Below are 18722 nucleotides of genomic sequence, written 5' to 3'. Positions count from 1 at the left end.
CCATTTTCAAGCCATAAAAAGACATAGAACAATAGAACGCCAGGCCAGATTAGACAAATTCAAGTTGCTTTTCCCGAGGAAGGTGTAGGTTGGTTTAGTGGTGAGGTATGCTAGTAGCGTGAGGGTAGATTGTGGTTTGTATGTGAAATCGGTGGTATAGAGTTGGTGGTGGAGGTATCGAGAAAAGTCGGGAGGTTTAGGTTGAAGATATAGCAAAAGCCCCAGGCCTTTGGTTGCAAGAAAAAAAGCACGCTCAAGGGATATCGAGATAAAGAAGCGAAAACGCGAAAAATAATCAAAGCTTGCTGGACGGAATGGCGTATGCGAGATGTATGCCATGCAAAAGAGATGGAGGAAAAAGTTGGAGAAGAGGAGAGGACAGGAGAACGGATTGAAACTGATTAGGTCTCCGTCTTCTCTTGGACCGGCGTCATCACAACGGGTTCAGCGCCCTGTGTATTCGGAGGATGTTGTTCAGCAGCCTGGCGAGGAGCGGGAGCGATCTTGACTTCGTGCATAGCCATGTCACCCTCACTGCCACCGCGGCTGCTCTGGCTGATCTCACCATTGGGTGAGTGGCCTTCGAGCATCATCTCACGCGGTGGGCTACCAAGCATCATTTCGCTGTGTTCGCCGATACCGTAACGCTGCGCGGCGGGAATCTGGTGGCCATCTGCAAGCTGGTCGTGATTCTGGGGGGTCCAAGCGAGGTAATCACGGCGAACTTCGACGTAGTCGTAGGCGAACTCGCCCAGTTGGTCGTCGTCCATACCGAGCAGCTCGGCTTCTTCGGAGGCGCGCAGGTTCAGGCCTGGAATAGCGTTGATAGCATAAGCGATGAGGGCTGACATAACGAAAGAGTAGGCGGCGGTAGCAACGATATACGCGATCTGAATGTACAGCTGCTTGTAGTTGTGGATGACCCAGCCGCCGACACCGGTGCCGGTGTTGACACCGTCCAGGCCGACGATGGCGTCGTCACCGAACAAGGCATTGAACAGCAGACCGACAATTCCAGCGATGCCGTGCTCTGCCAACACATCCATAGAGTCGTCGATTCGGATCCAGTACTTGATCTTGGTGGAATAATTGCAAACGATACCGGTCACAACGCCGAGGATGACACTGGCCCAGGGAGAGATAAATCCGGAGGCGGGTGTCGCAGCTACCAATCCCGAGATGGTACCGGAACACCAGCCGACCATTGACCACTTGCGAGCCAGGCGCCAATCAAGCAGAACCCAGGTGATGGCGGCGAAGGCCGCAGTCAGGTTGGTGTTCCAGGAGGCCATGGTTGCACGCAGGTTAGCTCCAAACGCAGAACCACCGTTGAAACCGAGCCAGCCGAACCAGAGGAAGACTGTGCCGAGGAGGATGAGAGAGACGTTGTGTGGGCGGAAGTTGAGCATCATGCGTTCCTGTCGGCGACCGAGGACCATCGAGTAGGCCAGAGCTGTGAAACCGGAACCAATTTCGACGGGGCCACCACCGGCGTAATCCAGCACGCCGTACTTGAATGCCCAGCCGTTGACGTTCCAGACCCAGCAGGCTATTGGGCAGTAAACGATGGTAGCCCAGATGAAAACGAAGACCATAGCAGGAAGGAGGCGACCGCGTTCAGCAACAGCTCCCATAACGATAGCTGCAGTGACACCACAGAATTGCATCTAGAGATCGATCAAGGTCAGCATTGGCCTCAGAAGAAACCAGATCAATCCCCCGTAACCTACCTGATAGAAGGCATAGAGCAGATTGGGAACCAATGGAGAACCGGGGCTCGGATCAGCCAATGTATTCATTAAACCGAAGTTGCGTAGGTTGCCGATATAACCGTTGGTCGCGGTCGGAGAGAAAGCGAGTGAATAACCCCAGAAATACCATTGGAAGGTGACGACGGACATGGAAGCCATACAGGCCCAGATCATACTAAGGGCCGACTTTCGACGGGCCAATCCCGAGTAGAGAAATCCGAGACCGGGAACCATGACCATGACCATGGCCGAGGCCACGATGATGTAGGCCTGGTCACCAGATTGAAACCATTTGTTCACATTTTCGGTTCCTACAGAAGACCGATGTTAGAGCATACCGCATGACGCTGTAGGAAAGGTAGACATACGGGAATCGCCGCCCAAGTCTTTGTTGGTCGCAAGATCATAGTTGGAAGGAGCTCCAATCCAGTTGTAGGAGGCATAGTCCGGGGCGTACGGGGCTTTCCCGCTGAACGCCATTATGTGAAAAAAAAAATGGGAAACTCGAAGCTGGATGAAGTGAGGTAGAGAAGTTGAAGAGAAAGAGAAAAGGCGGTATATTCCAGAAAATAAGGAAAAAGGAATTCGCCACGATATAAAATAGAGGAAACCCGGACTTCTCGAGCCAAAAATCCAGAAGATAAGTCGGATCGACAGTGGGTCCGTATAAAGTCGAAGGGAAAAAAAAGCAATTCCCAGCAATTCTCCCCTAAAAAAAGATGCCCAGAGATGAAAAAGTTAAACGAGATTCAGCTTGAAACAATATCAATTTTGGACAGGAAGGCGCGGTTAGGAAAAAGGAGGGAGAAAAGGAAGATCAGGAGATAGGTGAAGGAAAAAAAAGAAGGTGGTAGGTTTGGTCAGAGATTGTGACAGTATCAATGGGATAATGCCCGAGTTATCCCCAGACCAAGGCTGCCCAGGTCTTGCCTTCCATGTTCTTCAGATTCTTGAGAGTATGTAGAGGATTTCTTTTTTTTTTTTTTCATTAGATTGTTTTCTGTATACAAAAATTAACATCTTGTCATCTCGTCATGCTCGGCTCAAACAACCGCAAGATAGTGGCCAGGGATGAGTATCAACAATTCCACCAATTCCAAGACCTTTGAAGGCTCTTGGCCCTTGGACATCATGATCAAACCATACTCGACGCGGGGAATAGTTCCTAGGAAGTTTCGGCAGTTCCACATGGACTTGAGCCTTATATATCTTTATTTCTCTTCAGGGCTACACCTCCATACTGGAGATTAACTACAGATAGCTTATCATACCAATATCCTGCAGGTCCCTGTGATTCTTCTAGAAGAATAGGGTCGTGGAGTTCCAATTTCTGGAGATCTAAGAACGAGAGGCAGAGCTTATCTCTCTCTTTCGGATCTCAAAGCTGCAAATTCCTTCAAATTCCTATCCGCCACCAGCAATTGGACAAGTGACGCTGTATCTTACTACCTCTGATTGGCTACAGATAAAGCCCAAGTTGCCACTGGCGCTAAGTGGGGCTCGGCCGCATGCCAAGCCTTTCCCTTTCGGCATTAGCGTATCGAAGTGGGAACGAGCCAACGATTGGCGACAGATAAGGTCCCGTTTTGCCTTTTCGTTTCCGGATTTTCCCGATTCCGGGTCGGGCAGGGATGAGTTTTTGCGTTCGGGACCGATGCCGGAGTCTTGACCCTATCTACACACTCCGAACTCCGTACGCAGTTCATAGGTATGTTATACATGTGTTAGGAGTACATGTACACGTGCAATGATTCAACTCTATTCAACTCTATCATATCGTCATGTTGATATATATTGTATGTGTCTTTGGTCCTACAGTATACGGAGTACAAATTGACCCTTTGCCTTCTGCAGCGATCCGCTAGGGTCATCCGCTCCCGCGGGACTGGGTCTCACCTGGGCCGAGAACGATTTACATCGGAGTATTTATAGCCATGGGAAAATTTCTATTCTTTGGAGTATCCATGGATGGACCAGACCCTCTATAGCTTGATTCTATATTACGGAGTAGGTATATACCCATCCCACTCCGTGGCAAAAACATCCGAACTACGCGCATAATATCGCTCTTGTACATACCACACCCACAAAAATTCATTCAAAAATATCCTCCTTCTTGTATCAACTTGAAACTTGTTAAAAAAAAAAACAAAATCGCCATGCTCTATAGCGGATAAGAAACAACTGGGTTGATTGCTAATGCACAAATGAGAGTTAGTCCAAGGCTAATTGACTGTCATGGCTCATAATGCACATCATGACCGACATGGTACATAACAAGGCCGGCTGGCCCAATGGCAAGGCGCTTGACTACGATTCATACTATCAAGAGATTGCAGGTTCGATCCCTGCGTCGGTCATTATTTTTTTGTTTTGTAATTCTTTTGGCTTCGTGGGTAAGGTAACCAATCACACATACAGGTGGTGTATTCTACATAGTACAGAGCAGCCATATTTTACGGAGATTCAGTAGTTTCCCTGACTTTACCATAGACTATGTCGTATGCAGTGGGATTGGACAATGACTAACAAAGAGTACCTCCTGGGACTCGGAATAAAATTGCAATAGCTAACAGCAGCAACAATATGACAAAAGTATCTATCCGCTAAAAAAAAAACATTATTCAAGAAAGTGATGAGATTGAGAGGCCAACACTACGCCTCTGAGAGCTCACTCAAAATAGATCGACCGCGTTTCTTCATACTTTCCCAGCTTATAATCTCTGTCCTGTATTGCAAAAGAAGTCAGCCAGAAAGTTAACAGTCGAATGGGGATTGGCGAAACTACCAGTGCTTCAACAAAAGCATCCATGAATTCTCTTTCCTGGTCAAAGAATCTGGGGTGCTCTGAGTGCTCTGGATCAAATATCTGGGCAAGTTCGTAGTCGATCCAGAGTACTCGATCGGAATCACCCTGGATTAGCATATTTCGGGGATAAGGATCAAGGTGTACAATCCCAGCCTCATGAATCTCGAATAGGAGCTGCCGGAGCTTATGAGCTCTTGTCTCTGTGTAGTTAGAGAGCTCAAGTATGTTCACATCGGGAATGTATTCCATCAAAACACCGTTTGGTCGAGCCTTGGGATCAAGACCTCGAGGAAATGTTTTATCATGAAATTCCTTGAGCTGTGGTTGCCAGCCCTTCGCCTCAGGGTCAATATTCTCAACTACCCCATAGAAATCAGGCACAGATCCTCGTTCGCAAAAGCCTCGAGCCTTCAATCGACTGTATGCCCGACTTTCATTTTTGAAAAGATCAATCGAACGAAACGGTGGGTGGATCCTCTCCCATTTGTAGGGAGGAAACTATCGGGGCTGTTAGAGATCGCAGGCACAATGTGTAACTTCATCATTTACCACTTTCAGCACGCAGTCTTTGTCTTGCCAGCGGGCTCGGCACAGAAACACATTGTTGGTCTGTCTAATAATCTCAACAAATTCCAGATTGGTAATGTCAATATTTGGTGGATCAAATTCTGCAACCATTTTGGTCTCAAGGCAACAAATTTCAAAGGTAAGTGGAACACTGAGGGAAGAACTGGGGTAATGTGATGAATATCTTTATAGAATAAGGCGGTGGCACAAGGCAGAATGGGATCAATTGTATCTCTCCCAAGGTCTCGAATAGCTCAAGCTACCTATCGAAAGCGTTTTTAGTATGTTTGTTCCGGCGTTTCGCTTTGCGTGGGTTATGCTAGAATTACCAATGACATTCTCGATTTACAAGTCCTGAAAATAGTCGGCCGTATATGTGATCCTGTGATGAAGTGTGAGTTGACAAGGACTCAATACTTGAAGATCTATAGCAACGGCGCTTCTAGTATATGTGTTGGTCACAGCGTTACTCAAAGCTATACCCAAGGAAGGCGCCACTACCATATATACTGGTCATATTGTTTCATCTTAAGTGTGTTGTGTTAGCTTTGCTACCGATTTTTTAATTCATATACTATAGTTGGCGGTTCATGCGGCCTTGCGATATCTTTTTGGTCTTTTTATATGCCTTTTTTGGTGGTACTTTCTCAGCCCTTTCGGCTTATGACTAGATAGCAAAGAAAACAATACAAATGTACATGATATAGACAAGTGTCTTATACATACATATCTAATATCCATATAACTACAATGGTAGACGGCCGGTTATGCGGCCCTATAATGGTTTTCTTACAGGGCTGTGAAGTGGTCTTTTGGATTTCCAGCGAACTTCTCAATGGGTTTCTCAGTGGGCTTCCCAGTCATCCTTCTTAAATATTTTCAAGGTAATGTTCACCCTTTCCAGTCTGTAGGTAGACAGCAGAAAAAGGCCCGGAAAGCATACTTTGTGCGAGAGACTTTTTTACGATATAATTTCTGATGGAAAGTGTGACTGAATTCTTTATCACGCAAAGCTATACAGTGCTATCTAGTATACGTTTCAGTTTGCCCCAGCGCTTAGCTTGGAGTGAGCATTGCCAATGATAACTACCTCTGTCGTTATTCAATTCAACTTATTGGCTCGATTTAATTTCTGCCAATGGTTGTAATGGCAATTTGGGGGCGTGCGCTCAAGGTTGGTTTGAAGGAGGACGGGTGTTATGCTGTTCGCTATGCTTGCCTCGAAGATATATAAGAAGCTCATCCACAGAGAGATTCTGTTTTGAATTTTAATCTCCCAACCTTTCCAAGGCTTTTTTTGAACATGGCAAACCAAGTTAGTTTACTCGCCTATCTACAACAAGGACCACCAAGCTTCGAATTCATCGATGTCGGCCAATCTAAAACCAACACAACAAATGCAAACTATGGACCAGGTGACATTCGCAACATTGATGACTGGGAGGACTTCAATATAACCACCATCCTGCAAGAATTTGGCCCGCTGCTCAACATGATCCACATGGAGTATGATCCTATTCGACATATGACCCCAGAACGAGGGATAACTTCTGAAAGTGGTCTGCATCTCGCATTTGGTGAATACTTCCATGCTAGAATCCGGCGATCGCTTCGGCATACCTTTGAACACCTCGAGGACCGCGCCAGGCAACGTGTTGCTCCCCATAATCGCAATCCAAGCCGACCGGAAGATATTGCTTTCAACCAAGTCCTCGATCGAGTCCTTGATCACGGGCTTCCCGAACGCACTACTGTCTTGATGGGGGTAGGCTCGGATGCTCTTACGCCGGATCAATTCACCCTAGATCTTTCGCTCTATGCAGCTGGCGAAGCTGGCAGTCAAAGACGCAGCTTGGGTCCGAACCGCCTCCCAGGTGACATGAAGCCCTCATGGAAATGGTCCCACAGCATGAAAGACAATCTGCTTCAGAAGATGGAATTCCGCAAAGCATTGGCACAAGTGAACTGGTACATGAAGCAGCATAGCACGCAGTTCGGCTTCATCCTTACTGAGCAAGAGCTTGTTCCAATTCGTCGACTCAATGACAATGGGGACTTAAGACTGGCCAATCCGATCCCCTGATCCCAGAGTGGCACATCACGAGAACCGGAGCTCACAGTTGCGCTTGGCTTATGGTACCTGGGAATGATGGCTGCGAATGACCGTCTATATCGTGCACCCTGGTGATACCACGGCTTTTGCCTAGATTGCAAATTTTAGGATCTTTTCTTTACAGTCGACTAATGTGGGAATGGGAGGAATTTCCGAGGAGTGTCTGTATGTCTATATAGTGTGATAGACCAAGAATCCAAGGGAGTGAAGCAAAGTTTTATCACCGAGCGTCTACTTTATTTAATTATAGAGCCTCATATATAAGTCTCTTCTATATAAATCGTGGGGTTCTCATGAGTATGCAATCTGTGAAGACCACCAGAAAGACTGCCAATGAGACTTGACTAACATGGCCGCATAAGTTATGGGAGTACACAAAACGTATGCCGACAACCGACAATTCTATTATGTATATGGGGGATATCAATCCAAATATGATAAGCTACACATGCCTATACTATGGACACCTCTAAAATCGTAACAGGCAATCCAAACCGTGCACTCGTCGCAACGGCAGATCAGACATTGACGCTATAACCGGAACCCATCCCACGCCGACGACGGATCGCATGCAAATACTTGCGCCCTTCATCCACCCAGAACACCGAGCTGGCAATGCAGACTAGCTTGAATAAGGACCCAATGCTGAGGGGTTCCGTCTGGAAGATGCGCTGCAGGAACGGCAGATAGATCACGCAGGCTTGGCCGGCCAAGGAACCGAAAACAGCGTAATTGAACATCTTGTTTCCAAACAGTGGCATTTCACCGCGCAGGACAGACTTGCTCTCGCTGCGGCAGGTCAGTGCATTGAACATATCGAATAGAACGAAGCAGGTGAATGTCATGGTAGTGTCGTGCGCGGTGACGATGCGCGAGCGCTTGTCGACCGGGCTACCGTCGGTGATATCGCCCATTTCACTGATGTAGATTGACAATGTGCCGACCATGATGACCATGGCGGAAGTGAGGACGCGCTGAATCAGAGGCTTTGTCAGAACACGGGCTGTCTTAGGTCGTGGTGGGCGGTTCATGATGGTAGGGTCGACGGGCTCGACGCCTAGAGACTGGGCGGGCGGGCCATCCATGAGAATATCTGTAATGATTGTTAAATAAAGACAGGAGACGGTATCAGATGCAGGTGTACTCACTGATCCACAAGATCTGCATAGCATTCAGTGGATTTTTGAAGCCAAGAGTGGTGCTCAGCAGAACAAGACTGAGTGCAGCCACACTTGTACTAAGCTGGAACGTAATGAAGTTCTGAATGTTATAGAAAATGCCCTTGCCTTGTTCAATTGCCCGCAAGATGGTCGAGAAATCGTCGTCCGTCAGAATCATGTCCGCTGCCTCCTTGGCAACATCGGTCCCAAGCTTGCCCATGGAAATACCTATGTCGGCTTTCTTTAGAGCAGGCGCATCGTTGACGCCATCACCGGTCATGGCAACTACATCGCCGCGGGCTTGAAGTGCTGTCACAATCTTCATCTTGTGATCTGGGCTTGTGCGGGCAAAAATCGAGACTGTTGAAATCGCCTGGGCAAGTTCAGCAGCAGTCATGTGGTCTAGTTCATCGCCTCGGATGACAGAACGTGCACGTGGTGAATCGGTGACAGGCATTCCAAGCTTCTTCGCAATGGCCACAGCTGTTGTCTCGGCATCGCCAGTAATCATGATGACCCTGACACCTCCAGTCATCAAGCGTCGAATAGATTTGTGCACATCTTTACGCGGTGGGTCGTTCATACCCATCAGACCAGCGAAGACCAAGCCGTTATATCGCTCGTCATCATCACCCTGAATAATTTTCGGGGACGACCGACTGCCAAAGCCTCTGCCACCTCTAGACATATCACGAACAACTCCACTGCCAAAAGCGAGAACTCTAAGACCATCTGATGCCATGTTTTCTGCTGCTTCCCGGATGATTTTGCGGCGGGGCTCATCAAGAATTACTTCTCGACCATCCTTGGTGAGATACGTATCCGATCGCGCGAGGACCTGTTCGAGAGCACCCTTGATATAGGCAACATGGGAGCCTCCATTTGAAGTACCAGAGCTGCCTATAACAACGCCCATCCATTTCCTTTCGGAGCTGAACGGGGTTTCATGGACGCGAGCACTGATACGATCGCGTACATCATCTTCACCCAAAGTATCCATTAGATCCAAGATTGCCACATCGGTGGGTTGGCCTACCCACCGACTCTTGGCAGCAGCCGAATCACTGTTGATGGTCGAAGAAAGTACTGCCGCGGAAGATGCGCTGGCTGGCGAGTTTGCATGCATACGCGATAAGCGAGAGTTGTTCGCAATGTTGCCAACGCGAAGGATTGTCTGCGCTGCGGGGCCAGGAGGTATCACCGAAGTCATTTCTCTTTGCACCTCGAATGGTTCTGGGCAGTCAAAATGCCACATTTTGGTAACTGTCATGTGATTGAGGGTAAGAGTGCCGGTCTTGTCCGAGCAGACGACATTGACAGAACCCAGAGTTTCAACGCTGGGGAGTCTTCGCATGATCGCCCCCCTCTTGGCCATGCGCAGGACACCGAGAGCGAGCGTAACGGTGACAATGATAGGCAAGCCTTCTGGGATTGCTGCGACGGCCAGCGAAACACCGATTGTGAACATTTCAAGGATCTTACGACCTTGTACAAGACCGATAATCACGATCAATCCGATGACACCGAAGGAGATATAACTTAGCTCTTGGCCCAAACGATCCATGGACAGCTGCAGCGGTGTTCGGGGACTCTCAATTTCTTGTAGCGAAGCTGAGATACTGCCAAACTCCGTCTTGGCACCGGTTGAGATCACGATGCCCTGGCCGTAGCCTGAGCGAACTAGTGTGCCCATGAATGCAACGTTGTGTTGTTCGTTCAATCGAATGTCAGCACCAACAGCACCGCTCGCCGGTGCATCGTAGAACGGAGACCGAGGGGGCTCTATTCCTTTTGACCCTGGAGTGGCCCCGCTAGATGTGCTGCGCAGAGCTTCCGCATACTTCACCACAGGTTCGTTCTCTCCAGTCAGGTTCGACTCGTCAATGCTGAGATGTGTTGCAGCAGTGATTCGAATATCGGCGGGAATACGGTCTCCGGTAGTAAAAAGAACCAAATCCCCGGGAACAAGTTCGTTGGCGGGAACGGTTGATGAAGCCTTGACCGCGGCAGACGCCGAGCCTGGGCTTTTGGACCGGATTTCGTCCATTTCCATGTCTGCGCCCAGGGGCGGCGTACCGCCATTCTCGGCTGTCGCAGAGAAAGCCGTTGGCAGATCACGTATCAAATGGGCATAATGGGGCACAAGCCGGCTTAATGCTTCTAACGACTTCTCCGACCGATACTCTTGAACAAAGCCAACAGTCACAACAATTGTTACCGCAAGAGTAATGCTAATGGCGTCATCGTAGTTGCCCATCACAAAAGAGATTCCAGCAGAGCCGAGGAGGAGGAGGATCAGCGGTTCTTTGAATTGTTTAAGGAACCGCAGCCAGAGGGGTTCCGGCTCATCGTGGGGAAGCTCGTTCGGTCCATCTCTGGCCAAGCGTATCTCCGCCTCGGCAGGTGTTAGGCCATGTAAAAGGGAAGTTCGTAGTCGCTCGGCAGTTTCATGAGGTTCGAGCCACGAATATGTTGATGTGGATGTCTGGAAGAGAACAAGACCGTACGTTAGAAATACCCCTGTCCAACGGCACCAAGAAGTTGACATCGGGACGAGATAGCACACATGGTATGTGTATTATTTAAACTTACCGACGGTGGAGCATTTGACCGTCCAGTCATAGATGTTGTGGAGGGAGGTTGCAGAAAGTCGATGTTTGATGCATTATGCAACGGCAATGAAGGTGTTGCAGACCTTGACATTGCTCATGCTTTGGAGGATAAGTTAGTAAGGGCGATCAAATAAGACTTAAAGTACGTCGGGAAGTAGTGTTCATCCCGTCTCGACAAGAATTGGCTACGCTTCGACAATTCACGTTAGATGCGATCTGGCAGCAGCTGCACACGGGGGCTAGACTAACAGCTAGATTTGCGGAGTTGGCGCAAGTGGGTCGACGACAAACAAGGGACCGACAGATGGCTTTACACCAAAAAAATCCAATTCGCTTGCGCAAGGAATTTTGTTGCTATAATCCAAACCGCAAAATGATCCCATTCAGAGCAATAAATCCACTCAGAAGAGGCTGAGTCCCATGATGGGTGATGCTTTACCCGTTGTGGCCTAGTGATTCCGGGTAGGGAGTTTATCCGACACTACATCTAGACTAGCGTAAAGTATCACGTGTAGGGCAGACAGAGTATACAATGTTGATTTTGTACAAGTTGCTTTAATTTTCTGTGAAAAGAATTTGAGTGTCTTCTTTGGTATCCTATTTCTCCATATACTTGTGCGCTAGCAAGATTATCTTCTTTTTCGCTACCAAAACAAATGGGCATTGTTGTGATACATTGTATGGAGTAGGTAACGTTGGTATTCCTTTGTGTACCTTGCACGTGACTCGCATTCCCAGCCCCCTCAATTACATCAGCAAAAATCCCGCCCAGGCCCACGGCTGCCGCCTGATATTCCCACCGACGCGCATCTTCCGTTCCTTTTTGGTTTCTCAGCCAACTCCAGGATATCCCTCGCGCGCACATACCCTTCCCATCTTCATCGTCTTCGATGTCTTGAACTCACGCGATCGAGCGGCAAACATTTTATCCTTTTAGTCACATATCTACCTTTCCATACAATTATCGAGTGCGAGCCATCGCACAAGTCATTGTTTTCCCGGCTTCAGCGCGTCGTCCTTCTACACCTCCCCCGCGCCGGGCGGGTCTTTTCACCTACTGGATTTGTTAAGATAAATTTTGCTGTTCTAAAGTATCTCGTTACCACACACACACACACACCATGTTCTATTCCGAGACCCTCCTATCGAAAACCGGGCCGTTGGCTCGCGTTTGGTTGTCCGCTAATATCGAGCGCAAACTTTCGAAGTCGCATATCTTGCAGTCGGATATCGAGAGTAGTGTCAACGCTATTGTTGATCAGGGCCAAGCCCCTATGGCTCTGCGATTGAGTGGCCAATTGCTGCTGGGTGTTGTTCGAATTTACAGCCGCAAGGCTCGTTACCTCCTCGACGATTGCAATGAAGCTTTGATGAAGATTAAAATGGTACGCTCTCTTTTGAACCAACGGTGACTTGCTTGCTTCTAATCATATATCAGGCTTTCCGTCTCACAAACAACAATGACTTGGCTTCAACTGTTGTCGCTCCAGGTGGCATTACTCTTCCCGATGTGCTCACTGAATCTGATCTTTTTACCAACCTTGATACGTCTCTGCTATTCCCTCAGACCCTCGACCTGGAGCCTGCTGCCAAGCGCCCTGGTGGTATGGATTTCGGAAGCCAATTCCTCCCAGACAGCAGCTTCCGCCGCTCTGTCTCTCAAGAACCCGCACGCCTCGAAGACCCCTCCCTTGTCGATCTTGACTTGGGTGAGGATGAATTGCCTCTTGGAAATGACCCGACTATGGAAATTGGTCGAGATGCTCCCGCTCCTCGTCCCGTGGAGGAAGATCTTTTCAATGATGCCCCAAAATTCAACGACGACGACGATCTGGGACTGGACCTTGGAGATGATGACGCTCTCGACAAGATGGATCTTGGAGATGATGTTCACGACAATCTGAATGACCTTCTTCCAGATGTTCCCATGGACTTCAACAACGATCACGACTTTGGTGGTGGCGAGACACCCCGTGCTGCCGACAACCGATTTGAACGTGACTCCGAAAGCCCCCTTTCTGATGCTGGATCCGACCAGATGAATCAACTGGAAGAAGAATTTAACCGAGATGTATCGGCAACACCTGATGTCGTTAGCGAACAGCAGGGGCAGCGCACCAAGCGCCAGAAGCTTATGGGACTCGACAAGGAAGTCGCAATCTCCAGCTCCAAGATTAAGGACCAGCAGAATGATCGTTCTGCGATTCTGAAGCCCGCATCATTCTTGCCTCGCGACCCCGTCTTGCTCACCCTCATGACCAGGCAGCAGAATGGCAATTTTGTGTCTAGTGTTTTTGGCGAGGACCGTGGACGCGGTTGGGCACCTGAGCTGCGTGGTATGCTCTCTTTGGATGCCGTCAAGAAGGCCGGTGAGCTGAAGCGCAAGCGCGACAGCGGCATCTCCGATATGGATGTGGCTGCCGTCGACGTTCCTGCCCTAGAGCTTGGCGATGAGGAAGCCATTGTCCCGATTGACGAGGGCATCGCTCTCGATACGACTATGAACCAGCGCTCTGAGATTGAATTCCCTGGAGATGATGAAGACCACGTCTTGCATCTGAGTGAAGACGAAGGCATAAACCAGCCCATGGACGAGCTGGACGATACTAGTGCGCATCCCGTGGATACCGAGCCGGTCTCTATGGGCACCAAGCACGCTGTGCACATTCTCCGCGAGAAGCTTGGTAGCTCAGCCACCCAGCAGAAAAAGAGCGTGTTGTTCCAGGACCTCCTTCCCGAGCAGCGGTCCAGCAAGGCTGATGCCACCAAGATGTTCTTCGAAGTCTTGGTGCTGGCCACGAAAGACGCTGTCAAGGTTGACCAGGGCGCCAAGTCTATTGGTGGTCCCCTCAAGATTGCTGGGAAGCAGGCACTCTGGGGCTCTTGGGCTGAGGAAAACGCTTCGGGTGCCATGAGCCAGCTTAGCCAGGCTCTGTAGAGGTCCTGTCCTCTTGACCAAAATGTTGGAGTCTATTGGCGTATCTTTCTCTTGTACAGCTCAAATTTGGGATAGTTCTGTGGAATGTCTCGATTTTGAGATCCGGTGTTTTCTTTGGGGATAGCGTTCAATTGAATGACTATCAGGAGTTCAGGCTTGGAGACATAGGACTTTGATTTTCACTTGTGGTTGGAGTTTTTGTTTGGACTACCTGGTCCCATTGGGAGCGACGTTGATGAATTGTTTCTGTTGTGTAGTAGTGTTAGCTCTAGCTTAATCGAACATATCTCTATCTCAGAGCATATCTTATTCTCCTCTAGATATTTTCAGACTGTGAGCTCGGAGAATTATATGTACCTACCTACATACATCCATGTCACTCTGTACCGCATGGTGCTTGCGTACATAACGCTCCCACGTGTTTGCTGTCTTGGCATCAGATAGTAACCTAACAATGTACATGTATCTTATAGAATCTAAGCTGAATTATTGACATTAGAATTATAAGGTCAACTATATTGTTACATTGTACGCCTTCTAATGGAATAGTGTACAAGGCTATGATTAATTGACATGGGGGATCACTTCCGAGGTCGGCTTTAAGAAACGGAAATAAACACACCGGGATCGCTTGATTGATCAGCTCGGACTTCGCAATCCTTTAGACGCTAAGAAGAATTTCTTCCAAATTCTCTCACAAGATAGCGAATCACATATCTACCTAGCCAGTCCCATGTACCTTGGTAGCCTCGGACCGTTCTTCCTGTTTTCTATGACTTCATCGCCAACACTTAAAAATCCTAGATGAGCAAGTCTGACCTTCCTTTTGACTATGTCTCCGAGTTCAAGTACAGACGTGTCGCACGCAGACCCCGAAGAAAAGGCCCAGAAAGCCCCCGAAATTCCCTCTAGCAATAAGAGCGACGACGAACTCGATCGCAGCAAATCTGAGGATGTGACTTATGCTCCGATTACCTCGCCCGGTACCCACGACGAAAGCAGCGCACCACTCCAGAGACAAAGCTCGAATGCGTCTAAATCAGTGAAGTCCCTGGAACGCAGTTGGTCATTGAATGACGGCGTTAGTATTGGCGGCCATGAAGTCAACGAGGCTGCGGTGCCGAACGATGATGCAGCGTATATTGTGGGCTGGGAGGAGAACGATCCTATGAATCCGCGAAATATGAGCAAAGCCCGACGGTGGTTGATTACCATAATTGTTTCCATGGGATCACTTTGTGTGTGAGTATATAACTGCTTTAGGTAGTTTCTATGCGCCGCGCACAAGCTGATCTACTGCATGTAGGACTTGCACCTCTTCGATGTATACCACGACATATGCCCAAATGATGAGTGAATTTGGGTGTTCGCAGGAAGTTGCGACTCTTGGATTGTCGTTTTTTATCTGGGGTCTTGGTTTGTCTTGATCTGGTCGTCTTTCCCGGGACTATGTGTTGACCCTTTTCGCTCTAGGAATTGGTCCGCTGTTTTTGAGTCCGTTATCTGAGGTTTGTTTGTTTGTGACTTTTGCTGCTAAATTTGAGTTAATGATCTGACATTGCTTAGTTTTATGGCCGCAGAAACATTTACATTGTTTCGTTCTCGCTGTTTCTCGTGTGGCTGATTCCAAGCGCCGTGGCTAAGAATACCGAGACCATGCTTATCTCTCGGTTCTTCAATGGACTGTCAGGCAGTGCCTTTTTGAGTGTTGCTGGAGGTACCGTCGGTGACATGTTTGATCGCCATGAACTTGCCTTTCCTATGATGCTCTACACTGCGAGCCCATTTGTTGGGCCCGAAGTTGGTCCTCTGTAAGTTATTCTTTGTACTTGGGGTACCCTCTGATATCAACACTAACAGTAAACCAATAGGGTTGGCGGCTTTATCAATACATTTACCACATGGTATGGGTCCCTTTTATTGAATTTCTAATGATTGAAGCTTACCTTCCTAGGCGATGGACGTTCTATGTGCTTCTGATTTGGACAGGGGTGCTGCTTGTCTCAATGATATTATTGGTCCCGGAGACGTATCACCCAGTGTAAGTATTTCCCCGATCCTTTCCCTGATCCTGAAATAAGAACGCTAAGAAGGTTCTAGACTTTTGAGGCGTAAGGCGCAAAAGCTGCGCCAGGAAACCGGAGATGACCGGTGGAAAGCCCCAATTGAAAAAATGCAGCGCTCTGTGGCACGGACGGTTGTGCGCTCGATGTATAGACCCGTATTACTCTTGACATTGGAGCCAATGTGTCTATGTCTTTGCATTTTCTCAGCCATCCTATTGGGTATTCTGTATCTCTTCTTTGGTGCTTTCCAGCTAGTCTTCGATGAGGTGTATGGGCTTGTAATGTGGCAGCGTGGTCTGTGTTTCCTTGGTATGTTTGTTGGAATGGTTATCGCCATCCTGACAGATCCGATCTGGCGCCGAAACTACGTTCGCTTGGAACGCAACCACGAGAAAGCCACGAACAAGGTCGATGACTTCCAGCCGGAGTGGCGGCTGCCCCCTGGTAAGTTGCCGAACAACTTGCCCTCAAAAACGATGGCTGACTTTGATGAAATAGCGATCCTGGGAGGACCGTTAGTTACTATAGGTCTTTTCATTTTTGCTTGGACAATTTACCCCAATGTCCATTGGATTGCACCTATCATTGGGAGTGCTGTTTTCGGTGCAGGGTAAGATGAATATTGGAATCTCACCTGACGGACTACCATCCGTTGGTCCTATGATCCCTGTCTACTTTGTGGCTTTTTTTTTTGCCGTGTAATGCTAATAGATCGTGTTACCACTAGGACAATCCTGGTCTACTCCGGTATTTTTACATTCCTGGTTGATGCATATCCAACTTTTGCCGCCAGCGCCCTGGCAGCGAACAGCTTCACTCGGTCATCTTTTGGAGGCATATTTCCACTTTTTGGAATCCAAAGTAAGTTATACGCACTAGCTCGCTGCTGTAACAAGTATTGGAAGTCCGTGTTTTGCATGAAGCACATCTTTCCAATGCTAGTCGATGCGTTGTGTTCTGAACAGGCCGATCTGTAGCTCTTAAATGCTTGACAGCTATATTCTGGCCTGTACACAGTTGAGACGTAACGATTATAGCTAACGGTTATGCAGTGTACAACAACCTCGGATATCACTGGGCAACTTCCTTGTTAGCGTTCCTGACCCTTGTCATGACCCCCTTTCCGTAAGTGTTGATCTTGACATTCTCGATTTTCTCTTACGCCATGGCCTACCTGTTTACTTCCCCTACATTTTGAACCTCGACCTACTTGCCTCACGCATGGAAGTTTGATAAACCAGTTGCATGTGACTCTCGCAACAGACAACTCAACAGAGGCTGTTACAGCCCATTGAACGTTGTACTGACATTCATGACAGGTACCTGTTCTTTCGGTATGGAAGCTGGATCCGGAGTAAGAGCCGATTTGCGAAATCACAGACGTGATCGATAGTTCTGTGCATATATGATACCCCATAAAATGCTTGCATTTCAAGCGGGCTGGTTGCTGGCTGGCTTTTTTACGAGGTCAGCGTCAGGTTTACCGGTGCCATTGCATCTAAAGAGTTGACCGACTTGGTCTGTCTTAATACGGCGTGTGGTGGACGAGGAGCGCGGTATCTCATGATCATATATTGGCAACCGCCTGGGCTGAGACGTTTGGCTACGGGTGATAGTGTCAGCACCTGACCTACTATCATGGATAAAGACTTAACGCCTTCAGCTGCTGTACTACCTGTGACTCAGAAGCTAATGCAGAAGAATCATAATCCATTGTGTATACGCACGATCGGCAAGGATATATGTTTCATAACCTACCTCTACTTGATGCTATCTGTAGACATCTTGCATATTCGATCTGGACGTTCCTGGATCCAAACAGACGATGAATCCTTCCATCCTACTATGCTTGAACACACAAAGAATAAATAGATACCGCAAATTCTATGAGTATACGTCTATTGGACAGACCTGGTCCGGGCTTTAATTCTCCGACGGCACCCCCCTCAGTCTGCCAGGCCAGTTGCGAAGCATACGAGCGTCATGTGGTCTTGGAATTTAGTCACCAGCAATCATCCCCAATCGAATTTACCCCGATTGCAGGCAGAGATCACAATTAATAGCAAAGCAAGCGTCATAACTGAGCGATGCATTGGGAGCCTTCTAGCCTCGGCACAGCACGGTACTCAGCCTCGGAATAAAACGGAACCGAGGTGGAAAGTCTCGGTGACTTTCGGGAACCGGCTGTAGAAGAATAATGACTCAATGGAAGATACTTGCATTCAACGTTTTATAATTCAGAATCGAAAAGGATGGACATGTTATGCAATCGACAATGTTGCACGTGCGCAATTGCCCCCGCGTTATATAGCTCATCCGGTATGCGCTGAACCCGATCTGGTGCAGGATTGTAATTCAGCCAATCAGAGCTCAGCTATGGGCTTACATTACCTTCTGTTTCCGGTCATGCTCTGAAAGTTGTAAAATTGGTAATGAACTGCCAGTTGTCTGAAAGCATGTACATATATCGGCCTCGGGTTATATAGTGAAGAACTATAGGATGTATCTGAGAGAGGTAAATAGACACGCCCAACATGTACGTTGGGTAGCAAAGAAAAGAAACAAAAAATAAAAAAAGAAACCATAGAAAACGCCAGAGAAAACGCCAGCAAATTAATTAGGTAAAATGGGTGTTTTACGAAGTATAGTTTTGCGTCTTTTATGACACCCAGCGCTAAAATTCTCAAAGCGAATCCATTAAATTTT

The 18722-nt window shown here is 48.1% G+C and overlaps 6 protein-coding genes across 6 annotated transcripts; 3 read left to right on the top strand and 3 right to left on the bottom strand.

Moving 5' to 3' along the window:
• Nucleotides 1-401: 401 nt before the first annotated feature.
• N7500_002074 (ammonium transporter) lies at nucleotides 402-2231 on the bottom strand (the record flags this gene model as incomplete). Its single annotated transcript, XM_056673220.1, has 3 exons — nucleotides 402-1667; nucleotides 1731-2062; nucleotides 2120-2231. The coding sequence occupies 3 exons, from the start codon at nucleotides 2229-2231 to the stop codon at nucleotides 402-404; spliced, it is 1710 nt and encodes a 569-aa protein (XP_056533745.1).
• A 2191-nt stretch (nucleotides 2232-4422) lies between these two features.
• N7500_002073 (uncharacterized protein) lies at nucleotides 4423-5238 on the bottom strand (the record flags this gene model as incomplete). The annotated part of the gene is made up of 3 exons (XM_056673219.1): nucleotides 4423-4479; nucleotides 4540-5058; nucleotides 5110-5238. The coding sequence occupies 3 exons, from the start codon at nucleotides 5236-5238 to the stop codon at nucleotides 4423-4425; spliced, it is 705 nt and encodes a 234-aa protein (XP_056533744.1).
• A 1192-nt stretch (nucleotides 5239-6430) lies between these two features.
• Nucleotides 6431-7210, top strand: N7500_002072 (uncharacterized protein; the record flags this gene model as incomplete). The annotated part of the gene is made up of 1 exon (XM_056673218.1): nucleotides 6431-7210. The coding sequence occupies one exon, from the start codon at nucleotides 6431-6433 to the stop codon at nucleotides 7208-7210; it is 780 nt and encodes a 259-aa protein (XP_056533743.1).
• Nucleotides 7211-7758: 548 nt separating this feature from the next.
• Nucleotides 7759-11103, bottom strand: pmr1 (Ca(2+)/Mn(2+)-transporting P-type ATPase PMR1; the record flags this gene model as incomplete). Its single annotated transcript, XM_056673217.1, has 3 exons — nucleotides 7759-8333; nucleotides 8389-10885; nucleotides 10993-11103. 3 exons carry the CDS (start codon nucleotides 11101-11103, stop codon nucleotides 7759-7761), a joined length of 3183 nt encoding a protein of 1060 aa, XP_056533742.1.
• Nucleotides 11104-12133: 1030 nt separating this feature from the next.
• Nucleotides 12134-13950, top strand: N7500_002070 (kleisin alpha; the record flags this gene model as incomplete). The annotated part of the gene is made up of 2 exons (XM_056673216.1): nucleotides 12134-12397; nucleotides 12451-13950. The coding sequence occupies 2 exons, from the start codon at nucleotides 12134-12136 to the stop codon at nucleotides 13948-13950; spliced, it is 1764 nt and encodes a 587-aa protein (XP_056533741.1).
• Nucleotides 13951-14782: 832 nt separating this feature from the next.
• On the top strand, nucleotides 14783-17402 carry N7500_002069 (MFS transporter; the record flags this gene model as incomplete). The annotated part of the gene is made up of 11 exons (XM_056673215.1): nucleotides 14783-15192; nucleotides 15257-15366; nucleotides 15424-15458; nucleotides 15517-15761; nucleotides 15822-15854; nucleotides 15905-15991; nucleotides 16051-16460; nucleotides 16515-16626; nucleotides 16744-16877; nucleotides 17069-17141; nucleotides 17336-17402. The coding sequence occupies 11 exons, from the start codon at nucleotides 14783-14785 to the stop codon at nucleotides 17400-17402; spliced, it is 1716 nt and encodes a 571-aa protein (XP_056533740.1).
• Nucleotides 17403-18722: the final 1320 nt, after the last annotated feature.

Source organism: Penicillium coprophilum (assembly GCF_028826855.1).
Source record: "Penicillium coprophilum strain IBT 35676 chromosome Unknown utg000002l_segment0_segment1, whole genome shotgun sequence".
Taxonomy (NCBI): Eukaryota; Fungi; Ascomycota; class Eurotiomycetes; order Eurotiales; family Aspergillaceae; genus Penicillium; species Penicillium coprophilum.
Note: the sequence above shows the minus strand (reverse complement) of the source record. Positions and strands in the feature narration are given on the sequence as shown.